Source organism: Trematomus bernacchii, unplaced genomic scaffold (assembly GCF_902827165.1).
Source record: "Trematomus bernacchii unplaced genomic scaffold, fTreBer1.1, whole genome shotgun sequence".
Lineage (NCBI taxonomy): Eukaryota > Metazoa > Chordata > Actinopteri > Perciformes > Nototheniidae > Trematomus > Trematomus bernacchii.
The window spans coordinates 8,950-34,631 of record NW_022987646.1 but is presented as its reverse complement, the minus strand read 5'-3'; the positions used below and the strand labels follow the sequence as shown (position 1 = coordinate 34,631).

The 25,682-nt window shown below is 38.0% G+C and overlaps 2 protein-coding genes across 5 annotated transcripts; both read left to right on the top strand.

The window, feature by feature from the left end:
* The first annotated feature begins 2,304 nt into the window (after positions 1 to 2,304).
* Positions 2,305 to 12,871, top strand: LOC117485383 (adhesion G protein-coupled receptor E2-like). Of its 4 annotated transcripts, XM_034133897.1 has the most exons (11): positions 2,312 to 2,678; positions 4,326 to 4,403; positions 4,906 to 5,052; positions 5,135 to 5,263; positions 7,612 to 7,689; positions 8,193 to 8,339; positions 8,422 to 8,550; positions 10,889 to 10,966; positions 11,470 to 11,616; positions 11,699 to 11,827; positions 12,211 to 12,871. In XM_034133897.1, the coding sequence occupies exons 1-11, from the start codon at positions 2,648 to 2,650 to the stop codon at positions 12,381 to 12,383; spliced, it is 1,266 nt and encodes a 421-aa protein (XP_033989788.1). In that variant the 5' UTR covers positions 2,312 to 2,647; the 3' UTR covers positions 12,384 to 12,871. The 4 variants fall into 4 exon arrangements, with proteins under 4 accessions (XP_033989791.1, XP_033989788.1, XP_033989790.1 ...); XM_034133900.1 differs by lacking the exon at positions 4,326 to 4,403 and having other exon boundaries at positions 2,305 to 2,678; XM_034133899.1 differs by lacking the exon at positions 7,612 to 7,689 and having other exon boundaries at positions 2,318 to 2,678.
* A 4,074-nt stretch (positions 12,872 to 16,945) lies between these two features.
* Positions 16,946 to 20,936, top strand: LOC117485452. Its single transcript, XM_034134007.1, has 5 exons — positions 16,946 to 18,072; positions 18,966 to 19,292; positions 19,460 to 19,693; positions 19,780 to 19,905; positions 20,761 to 20,936. The coding sequence occupies exons 1-5, from the start codon at positions 18,024 to 18,026 to the stop codon at positions 20,934 to 20,936; spliced, it is 912 nt and encodes a 303-aa protein (XP_033989898.1). The 5' UTR covers positions 16,946 to 18,023.
* The last annotated feature ends 4,746 nt before the right edge of the window (positions 20,937 to 25,682 follow it).

Sequence of the window (25,682 nt, the reverse complement as noted above, 5' to 3'; positions counted from 1 at the left end):
AAAACTAAAAACTTTGTTTTTCAAGGTGAAATAATAACATATCTTTTAAAGTCAGAGATTAACAAATGACTGAGCAAAGTAATGTAATTTTATAATTGTGTCATTCACACCCTTATGACTGGCGTGCTTAGGCTTCCAAGACAGAGTATACATTAGAGAGAGCCAGCTCCACAGTGTATACACAGTCAAATAACAGAACAAAAGAATTTAGAAGCTAAGAAGTATCTCATCCAATCAGATCATTAATCAATAAGGAAATAAATCCATATTCTTACATTTTATTACTAACATTTTAAAAGTGTATAATCTATTTATATATCATCTAATTCCAATATCTATCTTACCTTTTCATGTTTCTTGCAGCAAAATAAGCAAACTTTAACTTAATAAAATTAAACAGCCTTTTCTGTTTGTACCACTACATTTTAATATTTTTCTCTTCTTTTTTGAGAAAGGAAGTGAATATTTTTAAATTGTAAAAGAACGCAAATAACAAACACATTTGACTTTGTTTATCAATTGAAATTACTGATGTTTATTTTTATATAATTTTGTTGTCCTTTTTCACTGCTTTATTACAGTATGGTAGGAGAAGATTCGGTCCTACGTGGAGGAGGAGAAAATGGGTCTTTGGTATGCTGGGCATCAGAGGAACAAGGAGAAGACCTATCCTGAGGCTAGTGAAACAAAGATCAAGGCGCCACTTAATTCCTCTGGTCACAAAATACGTTCGCCAAGGGACCACGGTGATAACGGACATGTGGAGGGCATACATCACTGCAATCGCAGAAAGTGGCTTTGTCCATTTCTCTGTGAACCACAGCCGTTCATTTGTGAACCCAGACACAGGAGCCCACACCCAAAACATTGAGCGGGCTTGGTCAACTTACAAGTCACAGGTCTGGAGACTGCGAGGAAACCGCACAGTGAAGACTCTGAAGAGTCATCTTGCTTTGATCGAGTGGACACATTGGCTGGCAAATAAACACAAAGATGGTCCCTTAGGCAGATTGCTGCATGACATACGCCGCTTTCACAAGTTCTGAAAGCAACCTCGTTTTTGTTATTAGTGTCCTTTGGATTGTTGTTTAAATAAAAATGTAAACTTGAGTGCATAGGGTTTGTTTGTTTGTTAAACTGCTTAAATAATGGTGAGGTAATCATTAGTTAATGGGTAACTACTGTTTTAGTAATGGTAAAGTAAGCATTAGGGTTAATGGGTAACTACTGTTTTTGATGCATTACTTTACTTGAGGGGACACATACTGCTTAATGAATGGTAAAGTAAGCATTAGGTAATGGGTAATACTGTTTTTGATGCATTACTTTACTTGAGGGGACACATACTGCTTAATGAATGGTAAAGTAAGCATTAGGTAATGGGTAACTACTGTTTTTGATGCATTACTTTACTTGAGGGGACACATACTGCTTAATGTTAAACAGTAACTACTGTTTTAGTAACGGTAAGGTAATCATTAGGTAATGGGTAACTACTGTTTTTGTTTGCGTTCCTTGAGTTTACCGTACCCAAACGGCCTAAGTAATGGTAAGGTAAATAATGATGACTTAAGCAGTAAAATGTGAGTCGGATCCACCTCCACCAGTTGATCCAGTGTGGGACCCAAGCCAGCCGAAGATGGCAGGTTTAAAAGTGCCCTGCTGCAGCGGACCATTGCTTCAATCAAAGTCTCCCAGGAACTCCTCATTAAGTAACCATTAACGAATGATTCATTAATACAGTACCCCCCAGTCTGTTTACCAGTAACTAACCATTAGTTCACTGAGGAACTACTCATTAAGTAACCATTAACGAATGATTCATTAATACAGTACCCCCCAGTCTGTTTACCAGTAACTAACCATTAGTTAACTCAGGAACTCCTCATTAAGTAACCATTAACAAATGATTCATTAATACAGTACCCCCCAGTCTGTTTACCAGTAACTAACTAACCATCCATCGCAGTCACTGAGGAACTACTCATTAAGTAACCATTAACAAATGATTCATTAATACAGTACCCCCCAGTCTGTTTACCAGTAACTAACCATCAGTTCCTCAATCGCAGTCCCTGAGGAACTACTCTTTAACTAACCATTAACTATCTAGTAGTTCCTCAGTAACTAAGCAGTAACTAAGCACATTGTGTGTACCTTATTGTAAAGTGTTACCGAGCGTAAAGTGAAATGTGAAAGACGGCGTAGGCAGAGGGGGGGGTTTGTACAAGCAATGTGATACGGTGCCAGTGTAAGAAATGTGTTCACAAGGAAAGATATGCAAAGAGAAAGGAAAGAGTTAGAAAGACTGAAGTGACAGAGACAAGGCCACACAGACAAGTGAGAGAGAGGGAAAGAGAGAGAGAGAGAGAGAAAGGGGGGGGATCAGGGAGAGAGCGAGGCGTGCTCAGAGACTGAGGGTCTGACTCTGAGAGGAAGAAAGCTGGTGAAGGTTCACTGTTATTTTCCTGCCATACAATTATCCTCTACCGAAAGGATTGATCTTTTTGTTTTTCATTCCTGCTGGATTTTACGGACCATGGACTTTGTCAGGATCTAAACTTTTATTACAGGATTTTAACTGGACCTAAATGATTTACAACTAATTCACAGTTCTGATACAGTAATCTGCTGGTTTGCCTTGCACATGGGGTCTGGGAAGGAGCTCCTTATTCTCGGTAAGTCTATCAATGAGAGCACAATGTGTGTGTCGGTGTGTGACTGGGTGGGTGTGTGATAGTTGAGGCAAGGAAAGAAGAAACCAAAAGTATGGGGATGTTTGGAAATGTTGTAACACTTCAGTTGATGTGTGTCCACTTGTTTTTTCAGTCATACACAATGATATTCATTATTATGTGGTGGCTATGGAAACATGTGGAAATACATGTATTTCATTATTAGTATATTAACCTTGCTTCTCACTTTAAATGAGGTCCAACAACTTATATGGTGACTTTTATCCTGTAACAGCGGTCACAACATGTGAATATGATAGCAGAAGGTGTGAAATTGAAAGAAAAAATGATTTTAAGGCCACATGGGCAGCATCAGTAACGTTAACCCTTTAAGACAGGAAGCAGAGCGCAGCCCTCCAGCTGTGTGCAGATGTCATGTATGGATGGGAGTCACAGTAGCTGCTGTGTGGTGAGAAACGGTCTCTGGACGTCTGCTCCACAGACAGAGTAAAACCAACCCAGAGTTGAAGCAGCATGCAGAGGTCTGAAGGCACATGAATCACAGCAGGATATAAGCCTGTTTGAGTATGCCACAAATCCTGACAGGATGGGGACATTTCTGGTTTATACAGTACATCTGTGTCAGGCAGATGTTGTAGAGGCTTACCACCAAACAGCATATTTTTTACGTACAAGTTACACAGTACCAATTAAAAAATACTACTTTATTTAATTCTGTCTTTCAGGAGACGTCATAAATCATTCTATATGTTGACCGTGTTATTATTAACACACATGTGCTATGTACAGTAGGACTTATATATATATATATATATATATATATATATATATATATATATATATAAATATAATATTAGGGGTGTTGCGATATACCACCACCAACAATAACTGTAAAAATGAAGAAATGATACATAATATATACTGTTGATAATAAACAGATATTAAACCGTTACCTCATTGTTTATCAGTTGATCTATTTGCCTTTGCACTATCCAATAGCCAACGTGTTCTGTTTGTACGCTCTTATGTTATTTGTTTAATTTTGTTACAAACTCTCTCAAATCATATTTTGAATTGAAATAACTTGTCAATGAAAAAAGAGACGAAATAAACAATAAACAAAGTTGTAACATTAAAAGGGCTGTGTGTAGTGACCCAACACTGCGTGTACCCTTCGCTTCACAGAGTAGTTTAGCTTCTTAAAACGTAGTGTTTTGGTTTCTGTCCCACTAATGTGTGGCTTTGGTTTTTTAACCATTCTCATCCACCTTGTTTCATGCAGAAGCAAGCATCATCACTGGAAATCCGGTAATAGCTCAGCAACAAAACTGCATGTGATTCACAACTTTTAGTTTGGGGAAGTTTTGTAATATGTTGCAATTTGATCAGCGGCAAAGCGGTCTAAAAGGCAGAGGCAACATTTAAAATGGAACACCACTACTGCACAGGGCTACAATTGTTGCTCAAATATAGCATCATCACCAGTGTAGTGGCTTCTGCAGCCAACTTTTATAATAATAATTAATAAGAACACCTGAAGTGGGCATTAGTGCACAAGTATGGTTGCTCTGCTTTATAAACGTCTTACTTGTCATTGGAACTAAATGACCTTTCTCTCTTTCCCTGCAGGTGTATTGGTTATGGTGAGGGAATGTTTGACTGAATGTTCCCTTGGCTTCAACACGGCAAGAGGGCAAAAATGTGTTGGTAATAATCTGCCATTACCTCAAATGTTAAGCATCCCTTGTCATTGTCTTGCCTTTGTCTACCATTGCCATTATTGTTGTAGTTAATACAACAGCTCTCAGAGATAAATGGTGTTCCAATGCAAAACCTCTTACTGGAGTTAAACAGGAAAAGTTATTTTTTTGTATGACATTCATCTTGTTTTTCCATTTTAGGCACTGCTCAGTGCTCTCATTCAGAGTGGATTGCAAAGAAAACATTGTCAGTAATAGATCACACGGAAAAAAAAAAACTGCAAGGATCCAAGAATCTTTTAACATCTATTACTGACAATGTTTTTTTATCAGCTAACAAAAAGAAATACAATGGAAAGAGGAGCTACAGAAAAAGAGCTAATCAGAGGCTGCTTAAAATCAAAATGAAATGTTTTCCATATACAAATCAAGCATATTTTGTATTGACCTGTGAGATTCATTGCTTTAATTGTAATCTCATTGCTTTATGTGTTTGTAACCAAATCCAGATAGGAATGAGTGCGAAGAAACTCCAGGCATTTGTCGGGGACACGCAGATTGCTTCAACACGAATGGTAGCTTCTTGTGTCGTTGTCATCAAGGCTACTCACAGAGTGAAGGGCTGGTGAACTTCACAAAAGATGGACACTGTCAAGGTAAGCCTGTGCATGACATTATGTTTGATCTGTGTCTCTTTGTTTTTAACTGTTTAACATATCTTTTCACTTCTTCTTTCAGAGGTAAACGAGTGCATCGAATTTACCAATATCTGTGGTGCCGCTGCTCAGTGTACTAACCTGGTGGGGAGTTACGAGTGCACCACCTGCAACTTAGGCTACTCCAACAATGGCTTTAGCCACTGCACAGGTGAGTGGTGTAAAAAATACTACTTTATTTAATTCTGTCTTTCAGGAGACGTCATAAATCATTCTATATGTTGACCGTGTTATTATTAACACACATGTGCTATGTACAGTAGGACTTATATATATATATATATATATATATATATATAATATTAGGGGTGTTGCGATATATCACCACCAACAATAACTGTAAAAATGAAGAAATGATACATAATATATACTGTTGATAATAAACAGATATTAAACCGTTACCTCATTGTTTATCAGTTGATCTATTTGCCTTTGCACTATCCAATAGCCAACGTGTTCTGTTTGTACGCTCTTATGTTATTTGTTTATTTTTGTTACAAACTCTCTCAAATCATATTTTGAATTGAAATAACTTGTCAATGAAAAAAGAGACGAAATAAACAATAAACAAAGTTGTAACATTAAAAGGGCTGTGTGTAGTGACCCAACACTGCGTGTACCCTTAGCTTCACAGAGTAGTTTAGCTTCTTAAAACGTAGTGTTTTGGTTTCTGTCCCACTAATGTGTGGCTTTGGTTTTTTAACCATTCTCATCCACCTTGTTTCATGCAGAAGCAAGCAGCATTACCACCAGAAGACCAAAAATAGAGCTATTAGGATAGTTTCTTTTTGACGTTATTAAGTTTCGGAAAGACAAATGTAACTGAAAGTTAAGGTTGCTCTGCGTCTGCTAGATAAAAAACAAGTTAACCATAACAACTTCATAAGGCGTTCATTTCAAATGTGTTTACAACTTGCTGTTTATTACCTACAAAATCAAAGAATGCAGGTTTTTCCAATATTATTTAATATAGTAATTTACATTGTGGAGTTTTACAATCAGAACAAGTTTACAATGTCAATCAAGTTTGAAGACAATATAAGACTCAACTACTAGATACTACTGTTGACTATTTCATGATTAATCCCCTTAAAAACAGCAGCGGCAATCATCATGTATGTCTACATTCACATGATACTACATACATGATACCGGTTTGTTTTATTGGTACTACATGAACAATTATAGTAACAGAGCAGCAAGTTATTAACGCCATTAGAAGTATTTTAACCCAGTAGTGTCTTTACAAAAGGTGGGCAGAAGCAGAAATCCCCTTCATTTTCACATAATGATTTGTAAACATGTGACTACACAGTTTAAATGACTCAGCATGACTTTTGACGAGTGTAAAATGAGGCCTTAGGGCTGTAGGAAATTGCAGTTACTTTCATATGCGACTCAATACACAGATAAATAGACAGAGAAAGAGTTAGAGATAGAGAGAAACCCTGGTGTTGCCTGCATTTATAGCCTCCCCTTTCTTAGCAGCCTATAAGATAATGCAACAGGAAGAGCAACATAATAAACTAAATCTAGCTACATACAGCTTAAAAAGAATAAAGAAAGACCCACTGAGAGGATAGTTTATGTTACAGACGTCTATTCAAATTCACCACTGTGCCTACTGGTGAATAAATGTCAGCTGCAAGCTGAGCACAGAGTCACTCTTTGTATATGTCCGCAGTTATTAAGTCATAAAGTAAGGCTCAGTCACAGACTCACTGTCCAACGCTGCCTGCTTCTCCTAAAGAGACATTACTGTGGGAAATCCACCAACAACAGAGGGAGGGAACACAAGGGAGGGTCAGTTTTTGCTTACACAATGTGAGGGAATGGGGGCGCTGTTCTCTGCCTTACCACTGAATCATGAGTCAGGAAATGTGATTGACACGTGTCTACTGTGGTGTGTGTTTAATCTGACAAGCTGGGGTAGAACCATGGGTGTAGATAAACAGGAGGAATAAAACAATCACACGAAAATAAGTCGCGCACATATGTAGTTCAAAAGGTGGAATACATAAAAACACAAACATTAACACTCTCCACAGTTGTTGTCCCGTGAATTAATAAACATACTGAGCCACTACAATGGGCTCCAATGGAGACCCATGTATCAACAAGACCAAGAGTTGTAATGAAGGCTGAGTGAGCTGTAAAAAGCATCATCACTGGAAATCCGGTAATAGCTCAGCAACAAAACTGCATGTGATTCACAACTTTTAGTTTGGGGAAGTTTTGTAATATGTTGCAATTTGATCAGCGGCAAAGCAGTCAACAAGCAGAGGCAACATTTAAAATGGAACACCACTACTGCACAGGGCTACAATTGTTGCTCAAATATACCATCATCACCAGTGTAGTGGCTTCTGCAGCCAACTTTTATAATAATAATTAATAAGAACACCTGAAGTGGGCATTAGTGCACAAGTATGGTTGCTCTGCTTTATAAACGTCTTACTTGTCATTGGAACTAAATGACCTTTCTCTCTTTCCCTGCTGGTGTATTGGTTATGGTAAGGGAATGTTTGACTGAATGTTCCCTTGGCTTCAACACGGCAAGAGGGCAAAAATGTGTTGGTAATAATCTGCCATTACCTCAAATGTTAAGCATCCCTTGTCATTGTCTTGCCTTTGTCTACCATTGCCATTATTGTTGTAGTTAATACAACAGCTCTCAGAGATAAATGGTGTTCCAATGCAAAACCTCTTACTGGAGTTAAACAGGAAAAGTTATTTTTTTGTATGACATTCATCTTGTTTTTCCATTTTAGGCACTGCTCAGTGCTCTCATTCAGAGTGGATTGCAAAGAAAACATTGTCAGTAATAGATCACACGGAAAAAAAAAAAACTGCAAGGATCCAAGAATCTTTTAACATCTATTACTGACAATGTTTTTTTATCAGCTAACAAAAAGAAATACAATGGAAAGAGGAGCTACAGAAAAAGAGCTAATCAGAGGCTGCTTAAAATCAAAATGAAATGTTTTCCATATACAAATCAAGCATATTTTGTATTGACCTGTGAGATTCATTGCTTTAATTGTAATCTCATTGCTTTATGTGTTTGTAACCAAATCCAGATATGAATGAGTGCGAAGAAACTCCAGGCATTTGTCGGGAACACGCAGATTGCTTCAACACGAATGGTAGCTTCTTGTGTCGTTGTCATCAAGGCTACTCACACAGTGAAGGGCTGGTGAACTTCACAAAAGATCGACACTGTCAAGGTAAGCCTGTGCATGACATTATGTTTGATCTGTGTCTCTTTGTTTTTAACTGTTTAACATATCTTTTCACTTCTTCTTTCAGAGGTAAACGAGTGCATCGAATTTACCAATATCTGTGGTGCCGCTGCTCAGTGTACTAACCTGGTGGGGAGTTACGAGTGCACCACCTGCAACTTAGGCTACTCCAACAATGGCTTTAGCAACTGCACAGGTGAGTGGTGTAAAAAATACTACTTTATTTAATTCTGTCTTTCAGGAGACGTCATAAATCATTCTATATGTTGACCGTGTTATTATTAACACACATGTGCTATGTACAGTAGGACTTATATATATATATATAAATATAATATTAGGGGTGTTGCGATATATCACCACCAACAATAACTGTAAAAATGAAGAAATGATACATAATATATACTGTTGATAATAAACAGATATTAAACCGTTACCTCATTGTTTATCAGTTGATCTATTTGCCTTTGCACTATCCAATAGCCAACGTGTTCTGTTTGTACGCTCTTATGTTATTTGTTTATTTTTGTTACAAACTCTCTCAAATCATATTTTGAATTGAAATAACTTGTCAATGAAAAAAGAGACGAAATAAACAATAAACAAAGTTGTAACATTAAAAGGGCTGTGTGTAGTGACCCAACACTGCGTGTACCCTTCGCTTCACAGAGTAGTTTAGCTTCTTAAAACGTAGTGTTTTGGTTTCTGTCCCACTAATGTGTGGCTTTGGTTTTTTAACCATTCTCATCCACCTTGTTTCATGCAGAAGCAAGCAGCATTACCACCAGAAGACCCAAAATAGAGCTATTAGGATAGTTTCTTTTTGACGTTATTAAGTTTCGGAAACACAAATGTAACTGAAAGTTAAGGTTGCTCTGCGTCTGCTAGATAAAAAACAAGTTAACCATAACAACTTCATAAGGCGTTCATTTCAAATGTGTTTACAACTTGCTGTTTATTACCTACAAAATCAAAAAATGCAGGTTTTTCCAATATTATTTAATATAGTAATTTACATTGTGGAGTTTTACAATCAGAACAAGTTTACAATGTCAATCAAGTTTGAAGACAATATAAGACTCAACTACTAGATACTACTGTTGACTATTTCATGATTAATCCCCTTAAAAACAGCAGCGGCAATCATCATGTATGTCTACATTCACATGATACTACATACATGATACCGGTTTGTTTTATTGGTACTACATGAACAATTATAGTAACAGAGCAGCAAGTTATTAACGCCATTAGAAGTATTTTAACCCAGTAGTGTCTTTACAAAAGGTGGGCAGAAGCAGAAATCCCCTTCATTTTCACATAATGATTTGTAAACATGTGACTACACAGTTTAAATGACTCAGCATGACTTTTGACGAGTGTAAAATGAGGCCTTAGGGCTGTAGGAAATTGCAGTTACTTTCATATGCGACTCAATACACAGATAAATAGACAGAGAAAGAGTTAGAGATAGAGAGAAACCCTGGTGTTGCCTGCATTTATAGCCTCCCCTTTCTTAGCAGCCTATAAGATAATGCAACAGGAAGAGCAACATAATAAACTAAATCTAGCTACATACAGCTTAAAAAGAATAAAGAAAGACCCACTGAGAGGATAGTTTATGTTACAGACGTCTATTCAAATTCACCACTGTGCCTACTGGTGAATAAATGTCAGCTGCAAGCTGAGCACAGAGTCACTCTTTGTATATGTCCGCAGTTATTAAGTCATAAAGTAAGGCTCAGTCACAGACTCACTGTCCAACACTGCCTGCTTCTCCTAAAGAGACATTACTGTGGGAAATCCACCAACAACAGAGGGAGGGAACACAAGGGAGGGTCAGTTTTTGCTTACACAATGTGAGGGAATGGGGGCGCTGTTCTCTGCCTTACCACTGAATCATGAGTCAGGAAATGTGATTGACACGTGTCTACTGTGGTGTGTGTTTAATCTGACAAGCTGGGGTAGAACCATGGGTGTAGATAAACAGGAGGAATAAAACAATCACACGAAAATAAGTCGCGCACATATGTAGTTCAAAAGGTGGAATACATAAAAACACAAACATTAACACTCTCCACAGTTGTTGTCCCGTGAATTAATAAACATACTGAGCCACTACAATGGGCTCCAATGGAGACCCATGTATCAACAAGACCAAGAGTTGTAATGAAGGCTGAGTGAGCTGTAAAAAGCATCATCACTGGAAATCCGGTAATAGCTCAGCAACAAAACTGCATGTGATTCACAACTTTTAGTTTGGGGAAGTTTTGTAATATGTTGCAATTTGATCAGCGGCAAAGCAGTCAACAAGCAGAGGCAACATTTAAAATGGAACACCACTACTGCACAGGGCTACAATTGTTGCTCAAATATACCATCATCACCAGTGTAGTGGCTTCTGCAGCCAACTTTTATAATAATAATTAATAAGAACACCTGAAGTGGGCATTAGTGCACAAGTATGGTTGCTCTGCTTTATACACGTCTTACTTGTCATTGGAACTAAATGACCTTTCTCTCTTTCCCTGCTGGTGTATTGGTTATGGTAAGGGAATGTTTGACTGAATGTTCCCTTGGCTTCAACACGGCAAGAGGGCAAAAATGTGTTGGTAATAATCTGCCATTACCTCAAATGTTAAGCATCCCTTGTCATTGTCTTGCCTTTGTCTACCATTGCCATTATTGTTGTAGTTAATACAACAGCTCTCAGAGATAAATGGTGTTCCAATGCAAAACCTCTTACTGGAGTTGAACAGGAAAAGTTATTTTTTTGTATGACATTCATCTTGTTTTTCCATTTTAGGCACTGCTCAGTGCTCTCATTCAGAGTGGATTGCAAAGAAAACATTGTCAGTAATAGATCACACGGAAAAAAAAAAAACTGCAAGGATCCAAGAATCTTTTAACATCTATTACTGACAATGTTTTTTTATCAGCTAACAAAAAGAAATACAATGGAAAGAGGAGCTACAGAAAAAGAGCTAATCAGAGGCTGCTTAAAATCAAAATGAAATGTTTTCCATATACAAATCAAGCATATTTTGTATTGACCTGTGAGATTCATTGCTTTAATTGTAATCTCATTGCTTTATGTGTTTGTAACCAAATCCAGATATGAATGAGTGCGAAGAAACTCCAGGCATTTGTCGGGGACACGCAGATTGCTTCAACACGAATGGTAGCTTCTTGTGTCGTTGTCATCAAGGCTACTCACACAGTGAAGGGCTGGTGAACTTCACAAAAGATGGACACTGTCAAGGTAAGCCTGTGCATGACATTATGTTTGATCTGTGTCTCTTTGTTTTTAACTGTTTAACATATCTTTTCACTTCTTCTTTCAGAGGTAAACGAGTGCATCGAATTTACCAATATCTGTGGTGCCGCTGCTCAGTGTACTAACCTGGTGGGGAGTTACGAGTGCACCACCTGCAATTTAGGCTACTCCAACAATGGCTTTAGCAACTGCACAGGTGAGTGGTGTGTTATTATTATATTGTCGGTTATATACAAGCTTGTCTGAGAAAAAAAATAGACGTGATGTTTCTAATAAATAACAGTACCAAACAGTGTTTACAAGTACAAGTAAGACGATGTCTCTGTCAATCTCTTGGTTGATTCTCAGAAAATGAATTGTTAACTATGTGAGTAAGTGATTTATCATGAAAACATATATACTGTACCACAAACACATGCTAAGGCTTCCACTGTGGGTAGGAGAGTGTTATAAATGTGTCCATAAAACCCTCCAATAAACAGTTTCTTCCTCCAGCAGAGACGGTTCTTAAATAGTAATCATGAACTCTCCTGTCACAGAACTAACTTGACATGTTGTTTTTGTGTCTCTTTATCCCAGCTGATCACTCCCTGCTCGTATGTGGTGTGCGGGCAGCTGTGGTGGTTTTTGCATTAATCGGGATTGCCGTCTATTTTGCTTGGAAGAACAAGAACTACAAGAAGGCTGAAGGTTCTGCTTACCGTCCAGAGAGGGAACATCAAGATGAGTCTGTTGTGATGGTTGAGATGTAAGGCATCTGAAGTTCAACTCAGGTCGTCTCTCATCATCTTTGTGCATGTGAAGAAAGGGAGTGGAAGTAATTTGCTGTGGTTATTCTAAAATTACTTCTGGCAAATGTGTTCACAGTTCAGCAGCTCAGTATGAGTTGTTATTATTTGAGGTCTGTTAGTGTTGTTTTGCATTTGTATCACAGTTCAAGTACAAGTTGAGGTGCCTGCATTTTTTCACTCTTTGTAAATTACAATCATGATCATTTATATCATTTTAGTATTGAACTCAGATTGAATCATGTGCATGATAGTTTGTTGTTTTTCTCATGTGATTAAAATGTCATATATCGTTTTTTATTTTCCTTGTTTGCTTGGAATACGTTCTTATGGAAAGTCTTTTTAGTGTTGTTATATATCCAATCCAGTTGTGGTACTTTATGAAGTTAAATATTGCTTTCATGATAATAAAAGTAAGTAAGGTTAATAAAGGTCTGTACATGTTTTGTGCTTATTTGCATCAATATGTGTTCTCTAATTCAACAAACATTATGCATTCTTACTAAAGGTAATCTAGATGTAAACATTATTCAAACAAGGTAAACTTCCATTTTGTTGTTTTCATTTTCATCACAGACTCTACCTTTAATTACTGCATTGAAAAAACCTCCAGACTCATTATCAGTATCAGTCGGTGTGAGGTTTCCCCCTACTGACGATCAGAGGCGTTACTGCTGTGCGTGGATTATTCTGTAAAATCTCTGTTCCCAACATGTTAACATTTCAGGAGAAAATTATGATCAATAAAATATAACCATATGGTGTTACTGCCTTAATAGGCTACTACTACCAGTCTGCATAATGAGGTTAAAATATAAACATATATGTGTATTATTACAAGTGCAATGTCATAAGTCTTAGATAGTTTCTCAGTTCAGGGCATTTGCCTTATATCAATAGTTGCCAATAGAGGGTGACTTAGTCTAAAGAGTGAGAGAGAAGTGAAATAACTGAACGTTGAATCATCTACTTCATCACTAACATAATTAGTGCTTTGACTGAAAGTTAAATAGATACAATAATTTAAAGACCACACTAAAGTAGATGGCTAAAGTAGTATCTAAAGGTTTTGTTGGTATTGTCAGGGAATAATTCTGTATACATGTTTACCTTTTGCCCTCTGACGCAGATGCCCAACCTTGTTCAGCCGCTATCTCCCTTAAGGAGGGGCTGCCCAAGCATTTTGTTGTTGTTACCAGTTTATGACCGGGCAACTTCGGTCAGAGATAGTTATTGTTGTGGGACACCTGGAACACATCCTTCTCGGGTGTGTAGATGACCCCGAGCAATAAGCGACAACAAATGTGATTAAGTATCCTCAGCTGTTTAGTCTATCTATTGAAGAATGTTGATTATTACACTCTGAACTAGTTAAAACCCTGGAACTACAGGAGGGTTCTTCAGAATTGATTGTGGCATCTCAACCGTGTGGTCAAACCGTGGCTTGTGAATTCTCCGGCCGAAGCTCCAAATAAACCATCAGTGTTTGACATCAAAGCTCCAGCTCTCCTCGTGTCTCTCTGAGTCCTAACTCCAATTGCTTCAGAAGTTTCCCCCACAGGTATTAGTTGAATCATGTTGTGACGACATCTACAGGCCGAGTATGGTTTCTCTCACTCTATGTCTTGTCTAAGGACCAGTTGTTTCAGTTAGAGGGACTTATTAGTTGTTTTCTGATACATAAGTACACCATTTTTTCTTTGGATATAGAAATAGTGTGAGAAAGTTGAAAGTTATTGTCATAGTAAAACTTTATGTCAAGGATTGTAATGTTCTCTCATTTCTTATTCATTATTGAGAGGTTACACTCTGTATGTACACCCTGTGGTACTGTTTCAATCATAACTTATTTATATTCTCTCTCAAATGTTAAGGAAAAGGCAGAACATAACAGACACAAATAATAGAACCAAAGTGCAGATCTTAGTGGTCAGTGTTTCGTGTGACACTTTATTTCACTTCCTTTAGAGCAATGACACCATTTCCTGCCATGGTATTGTAAAAGGTCAGATCTTTAATTTATAACTGGATTAAATAACATTTTCTTTTACATTAAAGCTGAGCAATATATTAGTATTATATCAATATTGTGATAGGAGATTTGGTTTGAGATATCATTTTGCTGAATTGACGCACATTATACGCACATTTCTGATGATTAATGAAGATTTGTGTAGGTACCAATATTCAGTCCTTAACTCTTCAACCACCCTGGGCCCAAATTCATTCAAGACATGAAACATTCTAAATCATAATTTTAATCAAAATTACAATAAGCTGTTACACCAGAAATACAATTAATTCAACAACTGGTACTTGATTGCAGCTACAGAATGCTTACATGCACAGGAAACATTTGGACATCTGGGTTTGAGGGCTCTTTTCCATCAGTTCATTCATACACATTCAGGGGAGTACAATGTGGAAATCCTTCGGCACGACGGGGTCCTCCTGAGAAACGTCAATTTTGAACTGGTTGTTCAAGGCAAGTGTTTATCTTCCAGCTTATTTATGCTTTAATGTTTCTGTATTATATTAAAGTACCTACAAAAGGTAATCATCTTGGGGAAGTGAGAATACAAAACCCAGTGGACCCACATGTGGAAGAATAGAAGATTAAAGGAGAATGTTTAAGAATCTTCTGTACTGTAATATTTACTGTACGCCTTATATCTGATAATATAGTGCAGTATAGTGTTTCTTCTTGAAATTGTCTTTCAAGAACTTCTTAACCTCCTCATTCCTGTGACATTCGATGATGACAAATGACTCAAAATCGACTTAAAAATTATGAAAATATAACTGAGTCCTGCCTTGCACATTAGCAAATAATTCCTGAGAAAATTCTTGAAGGTAAGCTTTCCATTTAGTTACAACTTATTTATTCATTTCAATAATATACTTTGGGGGCTGATGAAAGGTGCCGTGACAGCAACAGGAACTGGCTGTGGTTCAAAGTGAACTTTCAGTATTTGTCAACTTTTCTTATTCTCGTTTTGAGGCTATCATGAATTTTGGTCAAAAATAGAGTTTCACTAACCACCAACCAACAAATGCAAACATGTGAATGCTTTAAAGTTTGTGAGTTTGGATAATTATTTATGTGGTTTGTTTCTCCCCAGAAAGCATTTTGCACATCTTGATCCCCGTCTGCTGTACAGTCGGGGCTCTACTGATAGTGGGGGTGTGTTGCTGCGCCTGCTGGAAAATGAGGCGCGGTAAGAAGTCAGGTAAGACTCACCTGTTTGCAGAGGTGGGAAGTAACTAAGTACATTTACTCAAGTCCTGTACTTAAGTACCATTTTGAGATACTTGTACTTTACTTCAGTATTTCCATTTTATGCTACTTTGTACTTTTACTCCACTACATTCACTCACAGGAGTCGCAGGTGTAGTAGTTTACATTTATTTAGTTACTTTGCAGATTTGGATTAGTGATGTGGAATACAATCAACTCTTAAATAAGACTTTAGCAACACCTCGAGTAAATTCACAAGCTACCCTGCACAAAGTAGTTGAAACTAGCTGCAGCTTTACCAGCTTTGATAACACTTTAATGCATCAATAATTACAATCAATCTGCATAATGAGTACTTCTACTTTTGGTACTTAAGTATATTTTGATAGCAATACTTTCATACTTTTACTTGAGTAACATTTTGAATTTAGGACTTTTACTTGTAGCAGAATATTCCAACACTCTGGTATTTCTGCTTATGCTCAAGTACACTGAGTACTTCTCCCTCCTCTGCCTGTTTGTTATCAAAAAAGAGGAACAGATTCAGTTTGAGACTATTTAATTTTCAGCCATCTTAACTACAAGATAGTTATTATTCTGTCTTTTTTCCTTCCTCAGGTAAAAAAAGGACAAAAAAGGCTTCTAGTTTAAAAGTAACTGAAGATCAACACTGGACAAGTGAGGACCCTAAGATTGACTCCTACTTTGCATGACTTGGGTGCTGGAAAATCTCTTTGTACATGTTGTTACCTTGCAGAATTATGTGAGATCATCTATCTAGTTTAAGTACCAGGTTTTCTTTTCATCCTTTTAAAAAATGTTTCAATATCATTGTCTGTTTATTTTGCTGCCCTTCCCTCATGGCAAACTCTTGGTACATAATATGGAAGTTGAATGTTTGCACTGTAGCTCTGATAAAAAATAAACGTTGATTTACAATTACAAAAAATATGTATTTAATACTCTTTTGAATGAGTTATTGTTACTGGAACTATTGCATAATGAGAGGATGCTGCTGTAAATTAAATGCTGTATATTTGAATTAAGTACTTTTATTGATATAAACAAGCCTTAAAACATCACTTACATCATGATTCCTTTTACTGAAAGTTAAATAAATAAAATCATTTAAAGACCACGCTAAAGTAGATGGCTAAAGTTCAATCAGGAGAGACGTTGATGTATGAAATACACATTTATTACCGGGACACGTAATATGAATGTAATAATGATTGCCAGAATTATAACAGGAGAATGGAATGGTGTTTGGCGATTAGGCCCCAGTTTGAAGGATAATCATTCAGGAGGGGGAAGAACCGCTCCGATGAAACCCCCCGGGGTCTAGACACTGGTGGTGGTGATAAGTAGGTGGGACCGGTCTGAAGGGAGAAGGTTTAGCTTGGTCCTGAAGGAGACAGGAGGCGAAAGGGGTGGAGGAGGGTTGCATATTGTCACCTGAAATGACAGCTGACAAGAGGGAAGAGCAGATATAAAGGGATTAGCGGGTGCAACGATAGGCTTGTGAGAATGGAGAGAGGAGTGATTGGTTAGCTGGGGAGTGACGCCCCCGATCACTTAATGAGGGAGGAGAGAGTAATGAAATGACATGTAATATGAATGAAGAGCTTGGTCTTGATTGAACTTGCGCTGAGCTTTCATTAGATGGCTAAAGTAGTTGATTTAAAAGGTTTTGTTGGTATTAGTTGAATCATGTTTGACGACATCTGCAGGCTGAGTTTGGTTTCACTCACTTTATGTCTTGTCTAAGGACCAGTTGTTTCATGGTAGTTAAAGGGACTTTATAGTTGTTTTCTGATACAAAAGTACACCATTTATAAGTTGAAAGTTATTGTCACAGTAAAACTTTATGTCAAGGATTGTAGTGTTCTCTCATTTCTTATTCATTATTGAGAGGTTACACTCTGTATATACACCCTGTGGTACCGTTTCAATCATAACTTATTTATATTCTCTCTCAAATGTTGAGGAAAAGGCAGAACATAACGGACAAAAATAATCGAACCAAAGTGCAGATCTTAGTGGTCAATGTTTCGTGTGACACTTTGTTTCACTTCCTTTAGAGCAATGACACCATTTCCTGCCATGGTATCGTTTAGCGTACAATATTTTATTATCTCCCAGAATTACAGAAACCATTACCTTACTTCTGGTATTTATTTTAGGCTATAACGGTAGAATGTTCTCAACATAAATGAGGAAGTAAGATGCTTTTAATCTGAATCTGATCACTAACAGAAAACATGTCAGGCTGCTCCGTGTAGTATGTGCACATTTGCTGTAGTATAAAGTTTAGAGTTTAGTGTGAGCTGCAGACTGGGTCCCCAGAGGCTGAACACTGAGGAGACATGCAGGCTGTGATCGGACTGTTGGTGATGATGCTCGGAGCCTCTTACGGTCAGAAGTTTAACTTATAACTGGATTAAATAACATTTTCTTTTACATTAAAGCTGAGCAATATATTAGTTTTACATCAATATTGCGATAGGAGATTATATTTTGGTTTGAGATATAATCTTCTGAATTGACGCACATTTCTGATGATTAATGAAGATTTGTGTAGGTACCAATATTCAATCCTTAACTCTTCAACCACCCTGGGCCCAAATTCATTCAAGACATGAAACATGACAAAAACATGATATAAATATGATTAGACATCTTTCAAAATCTGCTGTGATCTTCAATTCACTGGCATAGATCCATGATGTTGAAGCTAACGTAAAGCTTTCTTTGTCTCATTTACATATGACAATCATTTCTGAATAATAATTTTAACCAAAATTACAATAAGCTGTAATACAGAAATACAATTAATTCAACAACTAAAGAAACTGACAAGGAGGAACTGGTACTTGATTGCAGATACAGAATGCTTACATCCACAGCAAATATTTGGACATCAAGGTTTGATGACTATTTTCCATTAGTTCAAACACATTGCTAAAAACACAGTGAAAAAATTATGTGTTCATTTTGAAAACATTGGTAACTTCCCAATAATTGAAAACTGAAGTTCCTGTCTGGGTGAGGTTAACTTCACCTAAGCACAAATATTGTATAGAAGCATTTGTACTGTAACAGTTCAGCTGCTAAACATATTTATACAGTATTTCACAAACCTTTGTCTGGAAACCAGTGAAATACTTATTTTTTTGCTGCAGATCAGTATTTGCATATGCTTAAAGAATTACAAAACTCAATATTTTTGTAGAAATGCAAAACTTAAATGTTTTCTGTTTTTGATTTTAAACCTTTTTAAAAAAAATGTTTTTATTTTGTATGTCCAGGTCTGGAAACCTACTGTGACGGCAGACAGGATGGAGCTCAGTGTTTCGGTCCTTTGGGAGGAACTGTGGTCCTCCAGCTGATGGACAGGGGCTTAGAAACAGAAAGATACAAATTGTACAAATCGTCAAACAAAGCAACAGTAATACTTACTGTGATAAACAATATGATTGTAACGAATGCCATAAAAAGCAGATCCTCATTTAATCTCGGTGATGGAACATTTAGGGTGAACAACCTCAGCAGGACTGACAGTGATGAATATCATTTTGAAATCCGTGACAACAAAAGTATCAAAGAGAATCGCGCTCTACGACTGACCATTCAAGGTAAATATATTGTTGTATCTATTGGGAAATGTAGTCAAATGGATAGACACACATAAGAAGTTTGTATATCTAAACTCTATATATATCTGTCTGTTCTGTATTAAAACCGGCATAAAAAGACTTAGATGGTGTGAATATGAAAAGTCACCAGAAAGTGTTTCCTTCAGCTCCTGTGTCCTCTGTCCGGCTGGCCTCTGAGTGTCTGTCCCAGGGAGAGAAGAGGGTCTCCTGCTCCTCTGGGGGAGGGGACAGTCTTCAGTACAGCTGGACTCTGGATGGACGCTCACTGACAGACACTGAGCTCCTCTCTGTAAATACTGAGACTAACAGCATCACTCTGAAACAACACGTCTCAGGAGCAGTGGCCTGCTCCGTCGAGAATAACGTCAGCCGCTTCTGTGGTGAGAAGATGAGTGAACAACTGTTTATTTATTATGACACAGATTATTAACAGTTCATAAGTCGTTCATTTGATTATTTCCCACAGGCTTCACATTCATCAAGTGCACCTCAAATGAGACACAGATATCACAGTGGGTGTTTGCAGCCAATAATATGCTGTGTATCGAACCAACAACACCTCCTACCACCATCTCAGAATCCTCCACTGTGGGTAAGGAGACACACCAAGAGATTAGTGAAATGTAAAATGTCTACAATGGATTGTTAAAGTCATTCCCCCTTTTTTTCCTTTGTTTATCTCCATAAACCCCCTAGAGTTATTTCTGTATCTGTGAGTTTTGGAACAGCTCCTACAACAAACATAGAAAATAAGGTTCAAGGTTCAAGGTTAGTTTATTTGTATAGCACATTTTAAGACACAGAGGCAATTCAAAGTGCTTCACATAGGCATTTAACACATAATAATAAAAAACAAACAAACAAACAAATAAAAGACAATTCAAAAAAGCGATAAAATAATTGTTGCAGCTAAAAGTGCAGTGATAAGGCACGGTGCAGCATCTCAGGATAGGCAGCATTAAAAAGAAAGAATCCAGGGTTGGGGCGGACCTTAGATTTTCAGGCAGTTTGTTCCAGGCTTGTGGTGCATAACAACTAAAAGCTACCTCGGCAAATGTAGTTCTGACTCTGGGGACAAGGAGTAAACCCGCTCCTGATGACCTGAGAGCTCTGGCTCCCAATCCATTAAGTGCTTTGTATGTTCAAAGTAAGATTTTGAAGTGTGTCCTTTGTGTAATAGGCAGCCACTGCAGATTTTTGAGAACTGGGGTGGTGTGGTCAATTCTCCTAGTTTTGGTGAGGACTCTGGCAGCAGCGTTCTGGATGAGTTGTAGTTTTACAGAAACCTGTGAAAACTAAGACTTGTGGGTAGGAGAGTGTTATAAATGTGTCCATAAAACCCTCCAATAAGCGGTTTCTTCCTCCAGCAGAGACGGTTCTTAGTAATCATGAACTCTCCTGTCACAGAACTAACTTGACATGTTGTTTTTGTGTCTCTTTATCCCAGCTGATCACTCCCTGCTCGTATGTGGTGTGCTGGCAGCTGTGGTGGTTTTTGCATTAATCGGGATTGCTGTCTATTTTGCTTGGAAGAAAAATAAATACAAGAAGGCTGAAGGTTCTGCTTACCGTCCAGAGAGGGAACATCAAGATGAGTCTGTTGTGATGGTTGAGATGTGTTAGTTATTCTTGAACCCCAAGAGCAGGAGAGACTGAAAAGAGTCAAGGCAAGCTTATACAAGTTAACAGCATTTAATTACACAAAAGATGCGGTGGTTTACAAAAGTTATGTGCTCGTTGGTGGTTTGCTCCTCCCAGCTGTTTTGGTCCCGTCCGTCCGGGTCAGCTGCGGGCAAGGAGAGAGAGCGAGATCCTCCTTGGGTCTCCCGGGTAAGACCTGTAGTCTTCTCCTATTGGCCGGCGTCGACGGGGGCGTGTCCAATGCAAATCCTGTCGGTTTCTGCTGCTAAATTACATCACTCTGATGTCTGTGGTCATCTAAACATTCCCTAATAAACCTCATTCCAGCGTCAATAAATGAGTGTTAAACTCAGGGTGTTTAGTGTGCAACATCACGTTATTTCACCTTCAATTCACGGTTTGAAAACGTAGCATTTCGCCACAAGCTAATGCTAACCGGAAATGACGAAATTCACCAGCGGAAAAACCGGAAGTCACATGTGAATCTTCGGTTTTCAGAATAAAACAGATTTAAATGAAATAGTGTATTTCATTCAAATTACGCCACATCAACATTGATTTTAATTTCTAACAATCCCTCCTTTCACACCTTTTAAGGTGTGAACACAATACTGGAATCAATGAGTTCTTCATAAGACTGCTTTTAAACTGACTGTATGTTTTAGACTAAATTATGCCATAAAACATTGATTTTAATTTCTAACAGATGTAAGGCATCTGAAGTTCAACTCAGGTCGTCTCTCATCATCTTTAAGCATGTGAAGAAAGGGAGTGGAAATAATCTGCTGTTTTTATTCTAAAATTACTTAAATGTGTTCACAGTTTAGCAGCTCAGCATGAGTTGTTATTATCTGAGGTCTGTTAGTGTTGTTTTGCATTTGTATTACTACTCTCACAGAACAAAGGTAATGAATTGTGCCTACAGTTAATGTGATCACAAGTCGAGATGCCTGAATTGTTTCACTCTTTTTGAATCATGTTCATTTATATAATTAAAGTTTTAAACTCAGATTGAATCATGTGCATAATAGTTTGTTGTTTTTCTCATGTGATTATATTTGTTGCTTGCTTGTTTGCAATACGTTCTAATGTAAAGTCTTTTTCCTTTTTATAGTTGTTATATATCCAATGTAGTGGTGGTATTTTATAAAGTTAAATATTGCTTTCATGTGAAAATAAAGTAAGTAAGTAAGGTTAATAAAGGTCTGTCAGTGTGTTTGACTATTTGCATCACTGTGGGACTTCTATTTCAACAAACATTGTGTATTCTATCTAAAGGTAATCAGATGTTTCGGCTCCACAATGTTCACATTAGTCAATTTAGGTGAACTTCCATTTTGTTGTTTTCATTTTCATCACAGACTCTATGTTTCCCCCTACTGACTAACAGAGGTGTTAGTGCTGTTCGTGGATTATTCTGTAAAATCTCTGTTCCCAACATGTTAACATTTCAGGAAAAAATTATGATCAATAAAATATAACCATATGGTTTTACTGCCTTAATAGGCTACTCTTAACCAGTCTGCATAATGAGGTTAAAATATAAACATATATGTGTATTATTGCAAGTGCAATGTCATAAGTCTTAGATTTTTTAAGTATTTTATTACTTTTAAACACCTCTCTTACCTCAGGATGTGTCCCAGCTGCCTTCAAACATGCCGTGGTTAAGCCACTCCTTAAAAAGAAGAATCTCGACCCCTCCATTCTCGCAAATTTTAGGCCCATCTCCCAGCTACCTTTTTTATCAAAAGCCCTGGAGCGAGTAGTCTACGCCCAGCTGCAGTCTTTTTTAACCACGCATGGAATCCATGAAAAGTTCCAGTCTGGCTTCAAACCCATGCACAGCACTGAAACAGCCCTTTTAAGAGTTTTTAATGATCTGCTCCTAGCCGCCGACTCAGGTAGCCCAGCTGTCTTGGTGCTGTTAGACCTGACAGCTGCCTTTGACACTGTGGACCATAGCATCCTGCTGTCACGGCTTGAACAGTCCGCTGGCATCACAGGCTCTGCCCTTGCATGGTTCAGGTCCTACCTGACAGACCGTAGCTTCTCGGTACAGCTAGGTGCCTTCTCCTCTGCCAAAGCCCCTCTTACCTGTGGGGTTCCCCAAGGCTCGATTCTGGGCCCCATCCTTTTTCTACTGTACATACTGCCCCTAGGTTCAATACTCACAAAACATAACATTCCCTTCCACTGCTACGCCGACGATGTACAGATATATCTGCCTCTCAAAGCAAATGTCACACACTCACTACAGCAGCTGATGGACTGCTTAGCAGAGATAAAATCCTGGCTGAGCAAAAACTTCCTCAACCTCAACGAGAGCAAGACAGAGGTCATCTTTTTTGGACCGCAACCTCCAGCCTCTCCGGTTGATATTCTGGGCTCTATCAAAAAAAACATCCTCCCCTCGGTCATGAACCTTGGAGTGACATTCACCAGCACTTTTAAATTTGACAAGCAGGTCAGCACCGTAGTAAAATCCTGCTTTTTTAAAATAAGACTATTGGCCAAAACCAAGTCGTATTTATCTTTTAAAGACTTAGAAAGGGTTATTAACGCCTTTGTAACCTCGAGACTGGACTATTGTAACGCTCTGTATGTGGGTATGGACCAGGCCTCAATCAAACGCTTACAGCTAGTCCAAAACGCTGCTGCACGTTTGCTGACTGGTCACAAAAAGCGCGACCACATCACCCCTATTCTGGCCTCACTACACTGGCTTCCAGTTCGGTTCAGAATTGATTTTAAAATCCTTTTATTTGTTTTTAAAGCCCTAAATGGGCTGGCTCCGGCCTATATAACTGAACTGCTCCAGCGCTACACCCCAGCCAGAGCTTTAAGGTCTGCTGACCAGCTGCTGCTGGTAGTGCCCAAGACCAGGCTAAAAACCAGAGGGCACCGAGCCTTCGCAGCAGCTGGCCCTAGGCTCTGGAACACTCTGCCCCTCCATGTGAGGTCGGCCCAGACCCTAGGGGTTTTTAAATCAAAACTAAAAACACACTTCTTCTCTCTGGCTTTCTAGTTAGAGCGGAGCACGACTCCTGACTATTCCGTGTGTTTTATTCTTATTTTGTTTTTTAAGTTATATCTGTTGTAATTTATTGTCGTTTATTGTGTTTTGTAGTAATGTGTTTTTATTACATGTACAGCACTTTGGCTCGACCAAAAATCGCTTTTAAATGTGCTTTATAAATGTGCTTTATAAATAAAACCTGATTTGATTTGATTTGATAGATAGTTTCTCAGTTCAGGGCATTTGCCTTATATCAATAGTTGCCAATAGAGGGTGACTTAGTCTAAAGAGTGAGAGAGAAGTGAAATAACTGAACATTGAATCATCTACTTCATCACTAACATAATTAGTGCTTTGACTGAAAGTTAAATAGATAAAATAATTTAAAGACCACACTAAAGTAGATGGCTAAAGTAGTATCTAAAGGTTTTGTTGGTATTGTCAGGGAATAATTCTGTATACATGTTTACCTTTTGCCCTCTGACGCAGATGCCCAACCTTGTTCAGCTGCTATCTCCCTTAAGGAGGGGCTGCCCAAGCATTTTGTTGTTGTTACCAGTTTATGACCGGGCAACTTCGGTCAGAGATAGTTATTGTTGTGGGACACCTGGAACACATCCTTCTCGGGGTGTAGATGACCCCGAGCAATAAGCGACAACAAATGTGATTCAGTATCCTCAGCTGTTTAGTCTATCTATTGAAGAATGTTGATTATTACACTCTGAACTAGTTAAAACCCTGGAACTGCAGGAGGGTTCTTCAGAATTGATTGTGGCGTCTCAACCGTGTGGTCAAACCGTGGCTTGTGAATTCTCCGGCCGAAGCTCCAAATAAACCATCAGTGTTTGACATCAAAGCTCCAGCTCTCCTCGTGTCTCTCTGAGTCGTGACTCCAATTGCTTCAGAAGTTTCCCCCACAGGTATTAGTTGAATCATGTTGTGACGACATCTACAGGCCGAGTATGGTTTCTCTCACTCTATGTCTTGTCTAAGGACCAGTTGTTTCAGTTAGAGGGACTTATTAGTTGTTTTCTGATACATAAGTACACCATTTTTTCTTTGGATATAGAAATAGTGTGAGAAAGTTGAAAGTTATTGTCACAGTAAAACTTTATGTCAAGGATTGTAATGTTCTCTCATTTCTTATTCATTATTGAGATGTTACACTCTGTATGTACACCCTGTGGTACTGTTTCAATCATAACTTATTTATATTCTCTCTCAAATGTTGAGGAAAAGGCAGAACATAACAGACACAAATAATAGAACCAAAGTGCAGATCTTAGTGGTCAGTGTTTCGTGTGACACTTTATTTCACTTCCTTTAGAGCAATGACACCATTTCCTGGCATGGTATTGTTTAGCGTACAATCATTTATTATCTCCCAGAATTACAGAAACCATTACCTTACTTCTGGTATTTATTTTAGGCTATAACGGTAGAATGTTCTCAACATAAATTAATCTAAATCTGATCACTAACAGAAGACATGTCAGGTTGCTCCGTGTAGTATGTGCACGTTTGCTGTAGTATAAAGTTTAGAGTTGAGTGTGAGCTGCAGACTGGGTCCCCAGAGGCTGAACACTGAGGAGACATGCAGGCTGTGATCGGACTGTTGGTGATGATGCTCGGAGCCTCTTACGGTCAGATCTTTAATTTATAACTGGATTAAATAACATTTTCTTTTACATTAAAGCTGAGCAATATAT

Bases quoted from the DNA above. Each gene is read 5' to 3' on its own strand.
- LOC117485383 (XM_034133897.1), top strand. From the start codon at position 2,648: ATGGGGTCTGGGAAGGAGCTCCTTATTCTCG. The intron at 4,404-4,905 runs GTAATAATCTGC...AACCAAATCCAG, and splicing joins AAGAGGGCAAAAATGTGTTG to ATAGGAATGAGTGCGAAGAA. The intron at 7,690-8,192 runs GTAATAATCTGC...AACCAAATCCAG, and splicing joins AAGAGGGCAAAAATGTGTTG to ATATGAATGAGTGCGAAGAA.
- LOC117485452 (XM_034134007.1), top strand. From the start codon at position 18,024: ATGCAGGCTGTGATCGGACTGTTGGTGATGATGCTCGGAGCCTCTTAC. The intron at 19,694-19,779 runs GTGAGAAGATGA...TATTTCCCACAG, and splicing joins TAACGTCAGCCGCTTCTGTG to GCTTCACATTCATCAAGTGC. The intron at 19,906-20,760 runs GTAAGGAGACAC...TCTTTATCCCAG, and splicing joins CTCAGAATCCTCCACTGTGG to CTGATCACTCCCTGCTCGTA.